The following is a 19,642-nucleotide window of genomic DNA, read 5'->3' on the forward strand; positions in this document are numbered from 1 at the left end:
TGGGGGTGAATTTGGCAGTGGTCCCACATCGATTGGAGAAAGGAAGGCTAGCACCCCGAAGGGGGGTGGATTGTGATGTCTCACATTGGTTAGGGAGGAAAACAAACCACCATTTATAAGGGTGTGGAAACCTTCCCCTAGCAGATGTGTTTTAAAGCCTTGAGGGGAAGCCCGAAAGGAAAAGTCCAAAGAAAACAATATCTGCTAGCGGTGGATCCGGGCCATTACAGACAAGGTGACAACCCTCAAGTAGTACCCAATTGAGCACGTATGGGCTGAAATAGATAAGTGTCACGATGCGAATAAGGAGGACATTGCATCATCCAACACACCAAGAAGAGTGTGCATTAAAGACAAGTTCGAAGAGGGTAGGGTAGCGCCCCGGACCATAACCTCAAAAGTTGAAGTTTTTTAGCAACCATGAGATTGTATGACCACCAGTAAAAATCAAAATGTATACTCTAGAAAGATAAAAAAATACTTCAAAATGCACTATAAAGGGAGATATGGTGTCAGCTATCCACCACCCTAAACCTTCGGGCATAAGTGAGCTACCCTATGGCACCTACATGTGTCACAGGGTAGGTGAGCATTGCGAGACAATAGTCTCCACCACCCTAGACCTTGCAGCATAAGCGAGCTACCCTATGACACCTACATGTGTCACAGGGTAGGCAAGCGTTGCGAGACAATAGTCTCGAGTGACTTCTTTTGAAATGGGTCTTTCAAGGACAATGTTGGATGGTAGGGTGTGCCGACATTGCATGCCCGCCATGTGTCGGAAGTTAGTATATGCACCCGTCATCCAGTACAGAATTCGTAAATGACTTAGCATGGATATGAGAAGGTCCATGGCTCGATAGAATTTAGATGGATGGATGTTCGGGAGGCCTCAATGATAAGAACAACACATAGGTCCATTCTCGATAGACATAGAAGGTTTAATTTTAAATAGGTGAAACCATCACAAAATAAAATTATTATTTTTTAATTTAAAGAAAAATCAAATGATGGGATTTAAAATTAAACGTTTTAATAAATAATATTTGGACGAAAATATTAGATAAAAAAATAATACAGCAATAATTAAAATAATATTTTTTTAATTTTAAAATTAGGTATTAAATTAGATATTTTGAAAATTATAGAAATTATTAAATTTTTTTATGGGTAAAAAATAAAACAGAAGATGTTACGCCGAACCAGTGTGGGATTAGTCCAACCGCGTTTCCAAACACTACCAAAAAAAAGTTGTGCAAAGCGCGCTTGCCTTCCTTCCCTTTCATCTCATCGCGACTGAACTCTCTCTCTCAAGCAAGAGACTTCTCGCGGATTTCCAGGTTAGAATTCGAAGCAATCGAGTCCCGAATCAACAACAAAGTTCCGAGAATTCGCATATTTCAATTTTTTCTGGAAGCAAAATAGTTGATTCTGTTTTGTGAGAACTGTATGATTAGTTAGCGTATAATCGATTTTAGGGAATTTCGTTTGTATTACCCATACTTCGATGAATTTCCGAACTGTGAAATTCAAGATTATGTGGAGAATTGAGGAACGTTGTTTGTGAATGAGCGGAATTCAAGTTCTGTATTGATTTGTTACTGGCATTATGTTATTTAGACACTGTTAATTTCTCATTGATCATATGAGTAGTTTGTAACTTCATGAACAAGATGATAATCTGTCATAGATGTTTTCTTATAAAATTTTCCATGTGATGAGTTGGATGCATGTTTGTGAGTTTCAGACTGCGGCGGTGGAGGCTGGATTTTTTGAAGTGTTGATCCATTATTTATTGTTTCAAGATGGTGAGTAGTTCATATCTCTCTCTATCTTTGTTTGAATTTAAGTGATTCATACCTTAAAAGATGAACTTGTTCCCATCCAATAGTCAAGAATTCTTGACGGTATGAGGTGGAACAATATGTTCTTCCTGAATACCTGGATTCGGTGCCAAAGAATTCCAAAGAATTTCCTGTTGCTACCATATAGTATTCATCTTGACTTGGGTATTCGGTGCCAAAGAATTCCAAAGAATTTCCTGTTGCTACCATATAGTATTCATCTTGACTTGGTGATAAATAAAACATCCGCACTTCTTTTTATCTCTCAGAAATTTCATAAAATGGAGTTTCTAGAGATCCCCAATGAACAATCCTTGCACAATGCTTTTATTGTAATTTCTCTGATTTAACTTGTTTAGTTTACAAGCACGGAAAACTCGAAGAAGGCCTGTCATAAAATTTGTGCTTTTATCTGAAGTATACTTTTTTTTCCGGAGCCTGTGCTGAATAATTTTCAGTTACTACTATCTTGTTGAATTTACCTTCTAATTACGTCCTACTGTTTCCATATATTTCTATGTAATTCTCTGTTTGTTCTAAACTATGTCATAAATTCAAGGTGAAATTATTTGCCTAGTAAACAGTAGAACAAAGGCGTTAACACTTGGTTTAAGAGTGGCCAGTTTGATAGTCGAATGAGAAACTTACTGTCAGCAATGTACAGGGTCATGTGGTGGAGATCATCTGTTATAATGTTTCTAGTAAGTCAGTGGCAAATATACTTGGTCAGTATGAGGGTGGAAATTCTTTCAAAGTAGGATTCATTTTACTCCAGTTAAGGAAGAGTTCGATTTTCTTGAAAGATCAAACATTCTTCAGAACTTTCTTTAATGAGAAGTACAGGCCTTTTTGTGATATATACAGTTCAAAGTTTCTAGTTGTAGTGCTTTATGCAGTGATCTTTGCTATCACTCAACTTCTTTGATCAATTTAGACCGGGTGTGTTTTTTTGTTAGGAACCACGAATCTCCTATTGGACAATGTAGTGCTTTATGCAGTGATCTTTGCTATCACTCAACTTCTTTGATCAATTTAGACCGGGTGTGCTTTTTTTGTTAGGAATCACGAATCTCCACACTAGTATGATATTGTCCACTCTGAGCCTAAGTTCTTATGGCTTTGCTTTTGGTTTCCCCAAAAGAGCTCATACCAATAGAGATGTATTCCTTACTCATAAACCCATGATCATCCCCTTAATCAGCGAATGCGGTTCTCCCTCCCAATAATCCTCAACAATCCTCCCCTCGAACAAAGTATACCATAGAGCCTCCCCTAAGGCCTATGGAGCCCTTGAATAGCCTCCCTTTAATCGAGGCTCGACTCCTTCTCTGGAGCCCTCGAACAAAGTACACCCTTTGTTCGACACTTGAGTCACTTTTGACTACACCATCGAGACCCACAATTTCTTTATTTAATACTTGAAGATTCTATTGACATGGCTAAGTTAAGGGCATGACTTATGTTAGGAATCACGAATCTCCACAATGGTATGATATTGTCCACTCTGAGCATAAGCTCTCATGACTTTGTTTTTGGTTTCTCCAAAAGATCTCATACCAAAAGAGATGTATTCCTTACTCATAAACTCATGATCATCCCCTTAATTAGCCAATGTAGCCAATGTGGGATTCCCTCCCTGTAATCCTCAACATTTTATAATCTCCTTCGGCAATAGAACTCTCGTCTCCCTGGCCTTTGGTTTGTTTGATTAAATGCTGTGAAATCAAATCTTGTCTCAAGAAACCTACAAAGGATATTGGGAAGATGTGGTGTTTAGATTCTATTAATTGCCAACACTTTTTTCTGACTGATATTCTATTTCTCAAATTGGTTTCTTTGGTTTGTCTCTTCTCTTGGCTTTGACACATTTATATTTTCTCTCACTTCATTCTTCTTCATCTGTTGAGTTATGGGATCAGTTCTACGTTTGTTTGCATTTGGTAAGCTTTGTGCATGTTATTTTATTTGTTCATTAGTTTTTATTGCATCATATCAAACCAAAATAAGTAAATTCGGTTCTCTGTCTCTCTCTTTTTTCAAATAAGATACAGAGAGGGTGTTATAAAATACCAAAAAAAAAAAAAAAAGGACAGCCTGCTCGTTCACTTTTTGTTAAAAATCCATACCATATGGACCTGAGTACTAACAACTTCAATTGATTCACAATTTCCAATTGACTGTGACTTTTCAGTATGTTTGTTATGCCATATTTATGTATAGGCCATGTATATCCGAATCAAGCGCCATAAGACAACCTACTTTATCCAGTGCGATCCAATTGAGACAACTTTAAACATCAAGCAAAAATTAGAGTCCCTTATTGATCAGCCAATTGTTGATCAGCGCTTGATCTTGGTGGGAAGCGGGGAAGTATTGGAGGATTCAAAGACACTGGCCGATCAGAAGGTATGCCTTAAATTCATAGATTTACTACATTTGGTCATCAAGCATCGGATATTCTGGAAATATTAAGGTGAAGACAATACGACAGCTGCGGCTCTAACTAATATTTGCTATGTATTTCCAGGTTGAAAATGATGCAGTTGTGGCTCTAACGTTGCGAAAAGGTTTTCTTCTACCCACCCCAACATTTTTTTTTTTGTGAACTTCTTACACGTTTTCTGCTTAGGGACTGAATTATTTGAGGGTGGATTTTTTCATAGTCATGCTCAAATTACAGGTCTCAGTCCTTTAACTTTTAAGCTTATGTCTTAATAAGTCATTCAACTTTCAATAGGTTACTGAACTTCAAAAGTATCGAATAAATCTCTAAATTTTCAATTTTGCATTTAATAAGTTCCATCCCAACAATTTTGTGAACTTCTGACGAGTTTTTAAAAGTATATTTTCTGATTAGGGACTGAATTAGTTGTGAGCGTAGACTTTTTCATAGTTATGATCTTGCTTAAATTTCAGGTTTTAGTTTTTGAACAACCTTTTTTTAGTTTTTGAACAACCTTTTTTTAGTTTTTGAACAACCTTCCATTTTATGTCTAATAGGTTGCTGAACTTGAAAAGTGTCGTTTTCCTCAAACTTTCAATTTTGTGTTAGTAAGCTTGAAAATTTTAGAACATCTCGATTAAGTCAAAGAACTATTAGACGCAACATTAAAAATTTAGTGACCTATTAGAAGCATTCAATTTTAGAATGTATTAGGCGTTCTTTAAAGCTCAAAGAATTATCATACACAAAATTGAAAGTTGATTGATCTACATTAGTTCATAGACTAAATATGAAACTTATGATCTTCTTTGTTGGATTTGGATTTAAAATATGGAACTCTGTCTCATCACGCATTTTCTTGATCACTTTCCCTTCTTTGTGTAGATGATAATGACTTCGAGGAGATCGACATTGTCAGTACAAACGATTTCTACCAATCTCGTGAAGCCGATTCTGGGAATTGGTAAGGACCGAAAGTTTTCTTCTACTATGTGTGGTAGTTTATGATGTTCAGCCATCAAGCTTGTGGCGTATTATTGAAATAACTGTTCTATCAGTTGGATGGAATTGAAAATGATGCATAAGAAAGTAGACTTCATGCAGGATTAGATATCGTAACTCCATGCATTCTCTTTGTTCAGTTGCATTGCTGATTGAACTCATTCATGCATTGCTACAAGTTCTATAATATATATGAGTTGAGAATTTTGTTAGGACCTTTTTAATTTCCTTTAAACTATATGAATTTGGTTTTTATTTGACTCTCTTTCTTATTCATATGATCTTCACTGTGGTGCTGGTTTCAAAATACTGAAATAAATGTGAGTTTTGATGTTTTTGTTAGGAATCACGACTCTCCACAATGGTATGATATTGTCCACTTTGAGCATTAGCTCTCATGGCTTTGCTTTGGGCTTTTTAAAGCCATGATCTTCCACTAAATTAACCAATGTGGGACACACTCCCAATAATCCTCAACAATCCTCCCCTCGAACAAAGTATACTATAAGCCTCCCCTTAATCGAGGCTCGACTCATTTCTCTGGAGCTCTCGAACAAAGTACACCCTTTGTTCGACACTTTAGTCACTTTTGATTACACCTTGGAGGCTCACAATTCTTTGTTCAATATTTGAGGATTCTATTGACATGGTTAAGTTTAGGGCATGACTCTGATATTATGTTAGGAATCATGACTCTCCACAATGGTATGATATTGTCTACTTTAAACATAAGTTCTCATGGTTTTGCTTTGGGCATCCCCAAAATGCCTCATACCAATAGAGATAGTATTCCTCACTTATAAACCCGATCTTCCACTGAATTAACCAATGTGGGACTCACTCCCAATAATCGGACTCACTCCCAATAATCCTCAACAATCCAACCGTTTTTAATTGATTATGTATGATATTTAAATTCTAATCTTAGGTCTGTTTTATTACTATTTAGCTTTCTTTTTCAAGGTTATTGAAAATTTTGTTTGATGGGGTTTTTTTTTTTCACAACATTTTTCATTTTTATTTTTAAAAAATATTCGAATTCTTAGTCTATGTTCGAAAACTCAAAGTTATTCAAGAAAAAAAAAAAATTGTTTTAAATGTTGATAGTACATTTAAAAGAAAAAAAAAAATAAAATCAAATAGCTATGTTTTTTAGGAAGTGAGTACCCGGTTGAGTTTCTTCCAAGTCGGAGCCTCTTATTCTACCTTCTCCCAATCGGGCTAGAAGGGAACCCTCCCTAAGGTACCCCTTCTCCAGCGACCACGGAGAAGAGTCCCTTCTAATTGATGAAAGACCAAGCAAAGCTCGGGTGGAATTTCAAATGATGGGAGACTTAGTTTCAGAATGGATGGAGTAAATTAGAGATAACCCTATAATCTAAGTCTTTTGGCATAATACCGCCATAAAAATAAATAAAAAAATAAAAAGTTCCCTCTCCCTCTCCTCTAGCTATATTTATTTCTATGTTGTTCTTATTTTTTATTTTTAGAAATCGGAAGATTAATTTTTAAGTTAAATGATAAATTTAATCTTTGAACTTTCAAATTTATGTCTATTTGATCTTTGAACTTTAAAACGTGTCTAACTTTAAAAGAATATCACGTAATTCCTCACGGAACTTAAATTTTAGGTTTTTTATCTACTATTTTTTAAAATTTATAATGGTAAGTTTTATTAGACATAAAATTTAATATTATTTAATAAGTTACTTTCTTTTTTAATGTTTTCAAATAATTAAGAATTTATGTCTTTTAAAGTCAAAATTAATATATTTGAAAATGTATCATACACTTTTTAAAACTTGAACATGAAACCAAACTTAATTTAACTTAATTTTTAATATAAATTTTATGTTTATTGCAAGCTTGGTAAAATAACGACCTAAATTAATGGAGTTTAATTAAATGATTAGATATATGCGTAACGTGCTAATAAAACGTTGGGTGTAAGTAAACGATGGGTGTAAGTAGTACTTTTTTTTTTTTTTTTTACGGCAGTAGTTATTTACATGGTAATTTTTAGTACTTAGTATAAGATTGGGCGGTGTCAAGCGCCTTTGGACGATGAAACATGCAAGGTGGGGTGGAGCTAGGTGTCACAATCGCACTTTAACGGCAGCGGACTTGCGATTGTGCGGCACTGAGTTAAGCCTATTCGTTCTCGCGTCGCCTACGGCCAAGCGACGTATGCTCGAGCCTATGACCTCAATTCAAGAAGAAAGTTTTAGAAAGCGGGGGCAGAGAGATTTCGAAAGAGAGTTTTGAAAGGCAGATTTAAGAAATTGAAATTGGTGTTATATGAGAATGTAAGCAAAAGGTAACAACAACGGTTTACTGTATATAACTATCGGGTAGGGAAAAGTTGACAACTGATCATATCCTCCTATAGTACATTTTGGGACATTTTAGCCCTTGCAGGTGTAGACATAATTTTGGTGAACCGTCATACACCCTCATACTAACCCAATATGAAATAGTAAAAACCTATTTAGAATGAAAGCATGTAAAAGGGGTTTGGAACGGGCAACTATAGACAACACGTCTTGGACAAGCAAGACCGGGACATTTGTCATGTGGCCATTAACAACACGCCTTAGACATGCATGACCGTGACTCTGGGTGCCTTTGGGTGTGCGGCATGAACCTTGTTGAGTGTGGGACTTTGTGGTGATGAACCCTATGTTTTGGAGGCGACGTGAAGAATAAATTTCATAAATTTAACTGTGAGTTAATTAAATACAAATTAAAATGCATATCTATTTTGAAGCTCAACTTTGCCCAACACGTAGGAAATGATTCAAATATCTTCTATAATTTTTCTTGACGAGCTCACCATAACTTAAATATAAGTGACTAAAACTCTAATTTCTTGGCTCTCCTCCTTATAATTGGACCTTGAAGTATAAAAATTTATCGTAGTTCATATGAACGTCGGGATCATATGACTCTATAAACAACAAAGAATACTCTCTTTATTGGTACGAGTACACGAGAGTTTATTCTCAATGTGGACAATATCATACCGTGAAGAGTCGTATTCATCTAACATAGTTATCTTTATTTATAATTTAGCACGAAAAAATAAATAATAAAAAAATTATCCATCCGAATTCCAAATTCTGAAGGTGCTGTCTCCTGCCTTCGTTCTTCTTGGGTTACAGCTACTTCACTCCCTCCGCCATGGCTCTTCTTCCCTTCAAGCTCGCTCTCGGATGCCCTAACTCTTCTCTCTTCTCTGCAACTCCCAGGCTCATGTCTCCTCGTCTTCCACCATTCCGTGTCTCCTGCGCTAAACGCACCGGCAAGAAGAGGTATCCATCGGAGAAGAAGAAGCTCAAGTTGAAACACAAAGAAGTCCTCACGACCGTCGAGAACAAGTTCGAAGGCATTTGGAGGCTCTTCAAGCTCGGAGTTCCTGTAGAGAAGGATCCTGGCAAGGATTTTCATGGACTCTCGGATGCTCTGATGCAAGAGATTGCTAAAGTCCTCGAGTTCCCGGTAATTTTGACTGCTTCGTTGATTTTTTTGGTTGATAATCCGAAATTGAGTGGTTATATGTTGGTAAACACTGCGAGTCAATTTTCTTTTTGTTTCCTTGTTTTCCAGGTTGCTTCGTTGCTGCCACGGGAAGCTTTCTCAGTTATTCGTAAATCTTTTGACGCTAGAAAGGTATGTTTAGGGACATTCCTCTGATTTTTATCATTTATTTAATTCCTGTTGTTTAGATGGAGTAGTTGATTATCAAGGAGTTCTTATGTTTTTGCTTCCAGATGTTGAAAGAACCAAAGTTTGTTTATACTGTGGACATGGATGTAAATAATTTACTGATGCTAGAACCTCGTGCTCGGGATTTCATTTCGGATTTGGAGCCTAAAGTTGGATTGATAGAACATATTGTAAAAGAAAAGGTTTCCAATGATGTAATCAGTATCGTTCATGATCTCAAAAGCAACCACGAAGTGGTGAAAGAAAGTGGGTTTAACGGTCACTCTGGTCCTTACATGCGTTTGCCAAGTAGTAAACCAAAAATTGCTGTTGTTGGCAGTGGGCCATCGGGCCTTTTCGCCGCTCTTGTCCTTGCAGAGTTTGGAGCTGATGTTACCTTGATTGAAAGAGGTCAACCAGTTGAACAAAGAGGGCGTGATATTGGTGCATTGGTAGCTCGTCGGATTCTGGAACTGGATAGTAATTTTTGCTTTGGGGAGGTGATTAATTTTGCTTATTTTATCACCATTTCCACTGTCTTGTTTGGTTATAAGTTATGTATGTATGCCTCACATTATTGCTTTATCCGAATTTCTTGCTTTCAACCAATGCTATTTTCTCCTAAACAAAAAGAAAATGAACCGTATGATAGTCAATGATGATTTTATCCAAACAAAACGTCTATGATTGAGCTTCACTGTTGTGTGAATGTCAGTTTATTTCCTTATTTATTTTTGGTATTCTTGACTAGATCTATATGCACAGTCAATTGGGCATCTTTTATGTTTTTCTCACTGGCATACTGTTGTATGGTCATTTGATGGTCTTCCTTTTTTCATCAAAGATATCATGATGCTTGGCTCTTCAGTTTTTTTTTATTTTTTATCTTTTGAGTCATTCATTTAGAACTTATGCATGGCAGGGTGGTGCAGGTACCTGGAGTGATGGGAAATTGGTCACTAGAATTGGTAGAAACAGTGGCAGCGTGCAAGCGGTTAGACTTTTGCACCCTTGTAAATCCATTAGTTTTTTAATATTAGTGTCATAAAATTAGTTGTGCTTTTATAGTAAGGGACCTAAATCTTTGAATGCCATCATGTAGTTTCTCCATGGTGCCTGTTCTTTGTTACAATTCTTACTTCCTTTGTCAGTTGTGTAGAAAAACAAGGAATTTGATATGAGTTTTCCCTATAAATGTTAAAATAAGAATCGCAGATAACAGCACTATCTCTGTTCCATTCTGCATATCTTCTACCCCTGTATTCATTTATTCAAATTTCCATGCCCTTTGCATGGCTTCAACCTATTTTCTTATTTTTGAACTTCATGTCATCTCAAATCAACACCATAAAAAGATAGCCTGCTTTCTCACCTCATTTTGCAATGTATTGCAATGATATTATCTGCTTTATCCAACTGAATTTTATGTTTTCTTTCTAGGTTATGAAATCTTTAGTTCATTTTGGGGCCCCAGAGAATATCTTACTTAGTGGAAAGCCTCACCTTGGAACGGACAGGTTGGTTCCATTACTTAGGAACATCCGGCAACACTTAGAAATGTTGGGTGTGAGTATCTACCTTATTTCCATCCTTGTAAGATTAAATATTTTCTGATAGTTCCACGTTTGTTCAGTTTTTCCCTTAATTTTTATGACTTGATTCTAGGCCACTGTCAAGTTCGGGACTAGGGTTGATGATCTAATTCAAGAGAGCGGACATGTGGTGGGCGTTAAAGTTTCTGATTCAAGAGACAAGTTAAAGCTCAACAGCCAGAAGCTTGAATTTGATGCCACTGTCCTAGCTGTTGGCCATTCTGCACGTGATGTATATCAAATGCTTATGTCTCATAACATTCCCGTGGTTCCCAAGGAGTTCGCCGTTAGTTCTTTTCTTGGTCCCTCTTGTTTTGTGGATAACTTGGCTTCTTGCATCTATGCATGCTTTCTTTGAACCAAAAAAATGTGGATGCTAAAATAATGCTGGAAGTACATACCTGGATTCACTTTGTTGTGCTAGATTTATTGCCGGATTACTCCTCTTTTATGAATTCTCACATTGTTGTCCTCCATGTCTGAATAGGTTGGCTTAAGGATCGAGCATCCTCAAGCATTAATAAACAGCATACAGGTTGGTTTTATTGATTTGTTTAAAATCGATTGCCTTTTACTATATTTTCCAACTAAAAAGAATCAAGAAAGAATCCAAAACTTCCAAAATTTATGTTCGATGCATTCCAATCAAACAATTATGGTGATGTACATCTTCATGGAAGCATGCATACAAATTGAGTCAGTTTTTTTTTTTTTTTTTTTTTTTTTTTTTTTTTTTTTTTTTTAATCTTATAAATAAAAGTCAACAAAACTCTGCAACTATTCTAATACTCAGTTGATTTTTATTCCAAAATTTTCTTTCTTAACTACTTTTTTTTGGTGGGGGACGCGAAAAGTAAACTTTGCTGTTATCCATTTTCCCGGATGTGTTATTTTCCATTACATATATGTTTCACCTTGTTTGAAGATTTAAACCTGATCATATATTAAAATGCAGTATTCTGGATTGGCCAATGAGGTAGAGAAAGGACGTGGGAAAGTACCGGTGGCAGATTACAAAGTTGCCAAGTATGTTAACATAGACACGGAGGATCCATCCTCCAATTCTGTTGCAGCAAGTCGCAGTTGCTATTCATTTTGTATGTGTCCTGGTGGCCAGGTAGGTTTCTGAATTGATTTCCATGACCAAGAATGCATATTTTAAAGACTGGCTTTAGGTTGGGAGCTCATCTGGTATCTGATTACTGTTGGAAGCTCGTGTTGGGAGCTCGTCTGGTATCTGGTATCTGATTACTGTTGAGGATTGTTGGGAGGGAGTCCCACGTTGGAATACATAAGTAAGGAATAAATCTCCATTGGTATGAGGTCTTTTGGGGAAGCCCAAAGCAAAGCCATCAGAGCTTACCATTATGGGAGTCGTGATTCCTAACAATTATACCATAATTGGATGATTTGGCATTGATCGGTGTGCAGTTATGAAAAAAAAAAAAAAAAAAAAAGTCACTTTTTAGAAGAGCTAAAATTTAGATACTTTCTTAGTGTCACATCTGCATCGATTCATGCCCTAGAAAACGGCCATTATTTTCTCTCTAATTTCTGATACTTCAGAAAAATAGAATTTAACACGTTGAAGTGTAGCCTCATTAGGAAACTGGCATTCCGTGAATTCACCATTGTTTCTTAACGAATTTTATCATTAATCTCTGTCAATATAATTTGATATGTCATTTCTAGGTTGTCCTCACTAGTACAAACCCCGGAGAACTTTGTATCAATGGCATGTCATTCTCTCGACGTTCATCAAAATGGGCAAACGCTGCCCTTGTTGTCACTGTTTCAACTAAGGATTTTAATGATCTCGGCTTCCACGGACCTCTTGCCGGGGTTGAATTCCAGGTAGCTTTTCTGTGTTCTCTCACTTTATCCGAACATTTTATCACTTCCGGCAACCTAATGCTCTCTCCGAAGTTTTAAGGAATAGGCTGTTGTAGTTATGTAGTCTTTCATTTAGACACATTCCCATCATGTGATCATAATAAATTTATCTTTTCCTAAAATTAACTTCAGGTCATTAACTTTCGCTATTAGATATCAGTTACTTTATCCCACTTACTTTCAGAAACGAATTATCCCACTTACTTTCAGAAACGATGTCACTTATTTGAATTATAATATTTTCTTGTCAGAGAGAGTTTGAGCGAAGGGCAGCTCTCATGGGAGGTGGAAATTTTGTTTTGCCTGTGCAGACAGCTACTGATTTTATGGACAGAAAGTTAAAAGGTATGTCGAGTCCCCATTCTCTGAAACTTAAGAAGCACAATAAGTCTAGACTCAGAGATCTTCCCAATACCTGACATACAAATATACTTCTTAATTTTGAGTGAAACACTGAAATGTTTTGGGGTTTTAAAAAAATTTAAACCAGGGTTGGGAATTCGAACAGAACTATGCCCACATTGGCATGATCATCTCTGCACATTCATTATCAGCATGATTATCTGTCCTAAACTTCATTTTTCCAGTTGTTTCCCTCTTAGATTGATTTTTTTCTATTCTTTTCTATTTTTCATTTTCTTCTCAGTAACATCCGTGCCGCCATCAAGTTACCGGTTAGGAGTGAAGGCCTCAAATCTCCATGAGTTATTCCCTGGTCATATAACAGAAGCTTTACAGCAATCTATCCTAGCATTTGATAAAGAGGTTCTCTCGTTACTATATCTGTGACGGCATGAATTTTCTTTATTATCCTAACTTATTGACCTTTTTCTTTCCAAATTTTGGGCGTTCAGTTACCAGGTTTTCTCTCAAGTGACGCCCTTCTACATGGAGTGGAGGTAATTTTTCTACTGTTTATTAGTCATTTTGGTTTCAAAGGTTGTCAAACCCCTTTTCTCTTTAAATGTCAAATGGATCTATCATGAAAAAAGTATTAATCATATTCCTTTAAAACGTATCTAGAATTTTAAAAAATTGAGGTGCAAATTGGTTTATGATTTCTTTTATTTAAAAAAGATTTGGATAAATTATAGGCTTAGATCCTAAACTATGTCTAATAAGTTTTTAAAACCTAAGTGTCTAATAAGTTTTAAAATTTCCAATTTTGAAAAGCAAATGTCGTATCAATTTTGTACTAACACATTCATGAATCATAGAAAAAGTTGAATAGGTTTAAATTTTATTGGACACAAAATTGAGAGTTTTAACTTCAAAGACTTATCCGACATAGGGGCTTATTAGACATAAAATATTAACACTTGGACTTACTGATCACAGTTTAAAACCTATTAGTCATGTTTAGCCTGTTTAGGCTAAACAGATAATTTGAGTTAACTAACTAAATATCAGAACATTTTTTCCTTTTAGAATTGCTATTCATTAAAGTTAGTTTTGCTTTCAGACGAGAACAAGTTCCCCTGTTCAAATCCCACGGAACCCTGAGACTTATGAAAGCACATCTCTTAGAGGACTCTACCCGGTTGGCGAAGGAGCAGGCTATGCGGGAGGAATTGTAAGTGCGGCAGTCGATGGCATGTACGCCGGCTTCGCTGTGGCTAAGAATTTCAATCTTTACAATGGTGACCTTGAGACGGTTTTGGGTAAGGCTCAAAGTTCTGGGTCCGTAATGTACTAGAGCTAATCCGGTTCACTTGCCAGCAATAGAAGAGCCTGTGACTACAAATTGGTGAATCTCAGCATGCCAATTCCCGCAAACCCATCTAAATCAATCAGGTTCTTCATTCAACCTAACTATAGAGGTACCTAAAACTCTGTTAATCGTTTCTTGATGTGCTACAAGCCTAGGGTCATTTTTAAAATTTTCTAGCATAAATAGAGCTAGTTAAAAATAAAGTTCAAGTTCTTTTTGGTCATAGAGTTTTGAACCTTATATTTTAGTAATAGTGCTTTATAAAAACTCATTCTTTTAATGAAACTATCAACTTTTAAGATAGTAATTAATGTTTTATCCAATGAACATGCTGGAATCGGTAACTTAATTGTCATTGTTTTTTAATAAATGATTTAGGAGAGACAAGCATATTCATTTACTTTGATCAATAAATACGTATTACTTTGATCAATAAATACGTATGTCTGTACAACCAAGTATTTAAAGTCACATGGAGTAGCTTAGATGTTAGATTTTCTAATTTATTTAGTTTCTTATTATATGATTAATAAAAAATTAACACTAAAGACAAATAATTTTTTAAAGCAACATTAACGGACTCGAATATAATACTTAAAAGTTGAAGGACAAAAATATATTGTTTGAAAGTTTAGAGACTAAAATATTATAAGTTTGACAAAATATAATTTTAGACATGTAAAACGTGGATTAGAATAGATTAGTTTTAAAAATAATGATTAAACTAAGACACTTTTTACCAGGTCCACACTATTTTTAACACAATTTACAGTTGTCCTGAGTAAAACGAGATATATTGGTAAATCATGTTCACTACTAGTTACTTGACATGATTTTTTGGTAAACTATCCTATTCGCATTAATTTTTAAACTGCTGCTATTTCTGTTATTTTTGCCAGAAAGTTGCATTAAATAATGGCATCCATTCTAGGTGATAATTTGTATCTGAGCATACCCTTATAATGAAAACTGGCATGCTTTTTGGAATCACCCATACTTTTGGCCTTCAGGAGAATGGAGTTCCATTGTAGTAATCCAAACGAGGCTCTGCATCATGTTGTTTGATTTGAGGTGGAGACATACATCTTCTACGTTGTAAATATGCGACAATTAAACGAGTTGCTCGGACCATGTATTGCTGCTGTTGATTTTGACTGATTTCGAGAGAACTCTACTTGGTCGAGGTAAGTGCTAATTTCTTTTCTAAACTCATCGTTTTATTTTGCTTAAATTACAAGTTCACTTAAATTTAGGATTGAACTTACGGGTCTTAAAACTTTCAATTTTTGTATTTAATACTCTTGACTTTAGAAGCATCAAATAGGATCATCAAATAGGATCAAATAGGTTCTTAAAAGTTTCAATTTTGTGTTCTTGACTTATTCAACCGTTTTTTTAATTCATAAAATTGTTAGGCCACAATATTGAAAGGTTAGTGTTTTAACGGACGCGGAACTGTTTCTTTTTTTTTTTTAAATGTCAAATAGGTTATGGATTTAGTCTAGATTTTGTTAGACCAAAGTTTCCACTAAAATTTATTTATTTATTTTTATCTATTCGTGTTGTTATTATTATTATTATTATTATTTTGTGGTAATTCAATCAAGACTTCTTCTTATCTTGTGCTTTTGGGTACATAGTTTTTTGGAAGTATTTTATAATAACTTTTCTTAATCTCTCTTTTTCTTTAACATATTTTTCTCTTATTTTCTTACCCTAACATTTAAAATATCTGAGTTGATTTTTTATTCCAAAATCGTATTTTTAAACAATTTTCAGCCTCAAGTGTTAAAGAATGCTTTAACTTGTAGCTTTTCTTCTAAGTGTCAGCTGTTTTGATGTCATTATTTCTAGAGTGGAAAGAAGTCAAATAAAGTATTATGTTATTGCCTTTTCTCTTTAAGCAATGCCAACTAGTGTCAAAATTATTGCTCAAAATGGACCTTTTATATCTTTATGTACAATAAGAATAAGTGACTTAATATAGCCTCTTAATTAATTTAGATGTATTTTCTATAAATTATTTTAAAAACATGTTGCCAGATTTTTTTTTTTTTTAATCTATTTTATGTCTTTTTTGTTGGATGAAAATCCCACATAAGTTAATTTAGGGAATGGTCATGAGTTTATAATTAAGAAATACTCTCTCCATTGGTTTGAGGCCTTTTGGGAAAGCCCAAAGCAAAGCTATGAGAGCTTATGCTCAAAATGGACAATATCATACCATTGTGGAGGGTCGTATTCATCTAACATGGTATTAGAGTCATGCCCTAAACTTAGACATGTCAATAAAATCCTCAAATGTCGAACAAAGGACTTCAAAAGAAAAAGGAGTCGAGGCTCCTCGAAGGGATAGTAAAAAATGACTAAGACTCCAAAAGAAAAGGAGTCGAGCCTCGATTAAGGTGGGGCGTACTTTGTTCGAAGGGAGGTGTTGGATGAAAATCTCACATCGGCTAATTTAGGGAATAATCATAAGTTCATAATCAAGGAATACTCTCTCCATTAGTTTGAGGCATTTTGGGGAAGCCCAAAACAAGGCCATGAGAGCTTACGCTCAAAATGGACAATATCATATCATTGTAGAGAGTCGTGTTCATCTAACATTTTTTACATTTTGAAATTTTGTGCTCTTTTTTTTTTATTTATTTATAGATTTTGCATATTAATTTATTGTATAATATTTTTTAATTATTCATTATTCACTCCTGTGTTTGGCTTAGATTGTTAATTTACATTAGATTTTGATGTTCATCAAATTGAGTCATAAATGTTGAAGAAGTTTGAATTCATATCTTCTCAAAATTTAATTAGATAATTATGCATGAATTAATTACCATAAAATTTAAGCAATAGAAATTCTTGAACTTGGCTACAAACTCAACTATAGCAAACCAAAAGAACCATCTCGAGTTACAATAGATGAAGGTATGAAACTCATGGCCGTTTATAAGTTTATGGTATAATTTGGTCGTTTATAAGTTTAAGGTATAATTTGATGAAAGTTAAATTCGGCTATGGCTCATATCAATATACGTATTAGGTTGGAAGTAAAATACAATTGTAATATCATGTTTGTTTCATATGTAGCAGAGGGAGTGCTTTTGGATCCCATAGGACGTCAACTCTGGAAGATTCTGCATATTATTATTGGTATGTATTAATTTATATTTTTCTGTATTTCTACAAAAATATTATTGCCAATATTAGCAATAGGATTATATCTTCAATGGAAACTTTAAAACTTAGTTTTCGTAAGAAATCGAGTTTCATTGAGAGATCTGAATTAGAAAGAAACTCGTATAGAGACGAGTATCGAATCAACAAGAAAAAAATGGTTAGAAAATCGGCCTTATACAAGAACTTTTGTGAGATCCCACATCAGTTAGGGAGGAGAATGAAACACGATGTGGAAACCTCTCCCTAACAGACGTCTTTAAGGCTTTGAAGGGAAGTCCGGAAGGAAAAGTCTAAAGGGGACAATGTGAGCTAGCGGTAGATCCCACATCAGTTAGGGAGGAGAACGAAACACGATGTGGAAACCTCTCCCTAACAGACGTCTTTAAGACTGTTGAAGGGAAGTCCGGAAGGAAAAGTCTAAAGGGGACAATGTGAGCTAGCGGTAAGCTTGAGTCGTTACAACTTTCCTTTCTCATGAAAAGGGAATGTTGGAGGACCTCCTAGAATCTCGATGACGAATCTACGTTCCTTTCTCATGAAAAAGGAATGTTGGAGGACCTCCTAGAATCTCGATGACGAATCTACGTTCCTTTCTCATGAAGAGGGAATGTTGGAGGACCTCCTAGAATCTTGATGACGACGGATCTACGAGATCCCAAAAGAAATCCCGAAAGAAAAATTTTAGATTTGTAGCAATTTAAATCTGGCACTAAAAAAAATCAAACAAAATTAAATGTCGATTTAAATTATTTAACGATACTTTGTAATTTATAATAATATTGTTGATTTTATTATTTTTATTTAACTCAATTTCTTTTTTTTTTTTTTTTTTCTTTTCTGGCAAGTGCTTTTCTCAAAGCTGTAAATTGTTTTATTTCCTTCACTTATGTAACCAAAAGCAAGGGGGAAGCGTGTGGGCCCTCTCCGGGGAACATCGATCCGGCAGTTCCACGGTGCCTTGTCATGCTCCCTTTCGTAGACAATTAAGACAATTAACACTTTGCTTCAATGAATTATTTGCTCAATTATAGAAAATATTACTTTAAATAATTACTAAATAATATTTTTGATTTTTTTTACCAATGTTCAAAAATATTTTTAGTGTGAAGTGTTGAATGAAAAAGGTTAAGGTTTTGTATTTTTTTTTTAAAATTATAATAGAGTCGTTACTACATGCATGACATGACTGTTCAGTTGGCAAATATTTATTTAAATTTTTTTTATAGATGATTTCAGGGGTTTTAAGGTTCGTAATAAAATATTTAAAGCAATAAAGCAGTGAAATTTTTAATAAAATAAGAAAGGAATAAAACAATGTCCTAATCTTGCTTAAGAGCTACAAATAGCATGGATGCATATGCCATCTCTTTAATCACATAGTCGGGCAGAGGTGTCTTACCTTTACCTGAAAAAATAAGAGTAGCATGTAAATTGAGAATATTCAGTAAATAACCTCACTATTGGATCAGGAAATGTAATCATGTTTCAGATCTATCATTGTATAAAACATCATAACATGGCCTTAGTCTCAACTTTCGGTACTTCTCTAGATGGAGTCCACATATACGCACATGAACTCCAAAGCGACTAAGTGAGCTTTTATACATACCCTTGGACTTAGCCTTCGACTAGTGTACACTCATGCTGTCGGTATACCACGGAGGGAATGGAGTGCGCATAGTACTGTATCGTAACATCATAATGTATGCGTCCGTACTAATCACAACGGGGAAGTATCTCGATGCACATGATCATACAATATGCATGAGGTCCTTATAGTTTTTATAATCATGGCATGTGCCTGTGATGCAAGATACGTTTTCGTTCATTTCATGATTTTATGTTGTCTCGTAGTGTAGTGTATAACATTGTGTAATACTTTCGTAACATAAAACAATTTTCAATGACAAAACATGTCAACATGATTTTCCATAACATGACATATCTCGTAACAACATAGCATAACATATCAAGTTCCATAGCACTAACATTTTTGCAATACAACAATAAGATAATAAACAAACATTAAATAATCACCAAGTACGACATAGGCAAGGGTTATTGGGCACGCGCCGTTCATTCTTCAAACAATTCTTCCAATCAGACCAGTAGAGAAACCACTTGTTTGGCCTAGGCCGAAATTACTATCCTTCAAACTAGCCTAGATCGGCGACCAATAGTGGTTATACTAACCTCAAATACCCTTGAAAATTTTGAAATCGGATTTGGAACGATCCAAAATTAGTGAAGGATCAAAAAACTTTTAGTTGAG

The 19,642-nt window shown here is 35.1% G+C and overlaps 2 protein-coding genes across 12 annotated transcripts; both read left to right on the forward strand.

Annotated features, from left to right (window-relative positions):
- Positions 1 to 1,201: 1,201 nt before the first annotated feature.
- On the forward strand, positions 1,202 to 5,501 carry LOC111798058 (Ubiquitin-like superfamily protein). The gene is made up of 5 exons (XM_023681012.2): positions 1,202 to 1,340; positions 1,748 to 1,808; positions 4,065 to 4,250; positions 4,372 to 4,411; positions 5,173 to 5,501. The coding sequence occupies exons 2-5, from the start codon at positions 1,806 to 1,808 to the stop codon at positions 5,253 to 5,255; spliced, it is 312 nt and encodes a 103-aa protein (XP_023536780.2). The 5' UTR covers positions 1,202 to 1,340; positions 1,748 to 1,805; the 3' UTR covers positions 5,256 to 5,501.
- A 2,894-nt stretch (positions 5,502 to 8,395) lies between these two features.
- Positions 8,396 to 18,453, forward strand: PDE327 (FAD/NAD(P)-binding oxidoreductase family protein). Of its 11 annotated transcripts, none has more exons than XM_023681894.2 (16): positions 8,396 to 8,787; positions 8,896 to 8,958; positions 9,060 to 9,494; positions 9,917 to 9,988; positions 10,435 to 10,560; positions 10,660 to 10,872; positions 11,074 to 11,121; positions 11,542 to 11,703; positions 12,279 to 12,440; positions 12,731 to 12,824; positions 13,126 to 13,244; positions 13,334 to 13,378; positions 13,942 to 14,299; positions 15,201 to 15,374; positions 17,281 to 17,343; positions 17,632 to 18,453. In XM_023681894.2, exons 1-13 carry the CDS (start codon positions 8,470 to 8,472, stop codon positions 14,173 to 14,175), a joined length of 2,091 nt encoding a protein of 696 aa, XP_023537662.2. In that variant the 5' UTR covers positions 8,396 to 8,469; the 3' UTR covers positions 14,176 to 14,299; positions 15,201 to 15,374; positions 17,281 to 17,343; positions 17,632 to 18,453. The 11 variants fall into 11 exon arrangements, with proteins under 11 accessions (XP_023537662.2, XP_023537663.2, XP_086981743.1 ...); XM_023681895.2 differs by having other exon boundaries at positions 18,216 to 18,453; XM_087125617.1 differs by having other exon boundaries at positions 18,270 to 18,453.
- Positions 18,454 to 19,642: the final 1,189 nt, after the last annotated feature.

The sequence above is a fragment of the Cucurbita pepo genome, chromosome 7, assembly GCF_057944985.1.
Source record: "Cucurbita pepo subsp. pepo isolate OVF chromosome 7, ASM5794498v1, whole genome shotgun sequence".
In the NCBI taxonomy this organism is placed as follows: domain Eukaryota; kingdom Viridiplantae; phylum Streptophyta; class Magnoliopsida; order Cucurbitales; family Cucurbitaceae; genus Cucurbita; species Cucurbita pepo.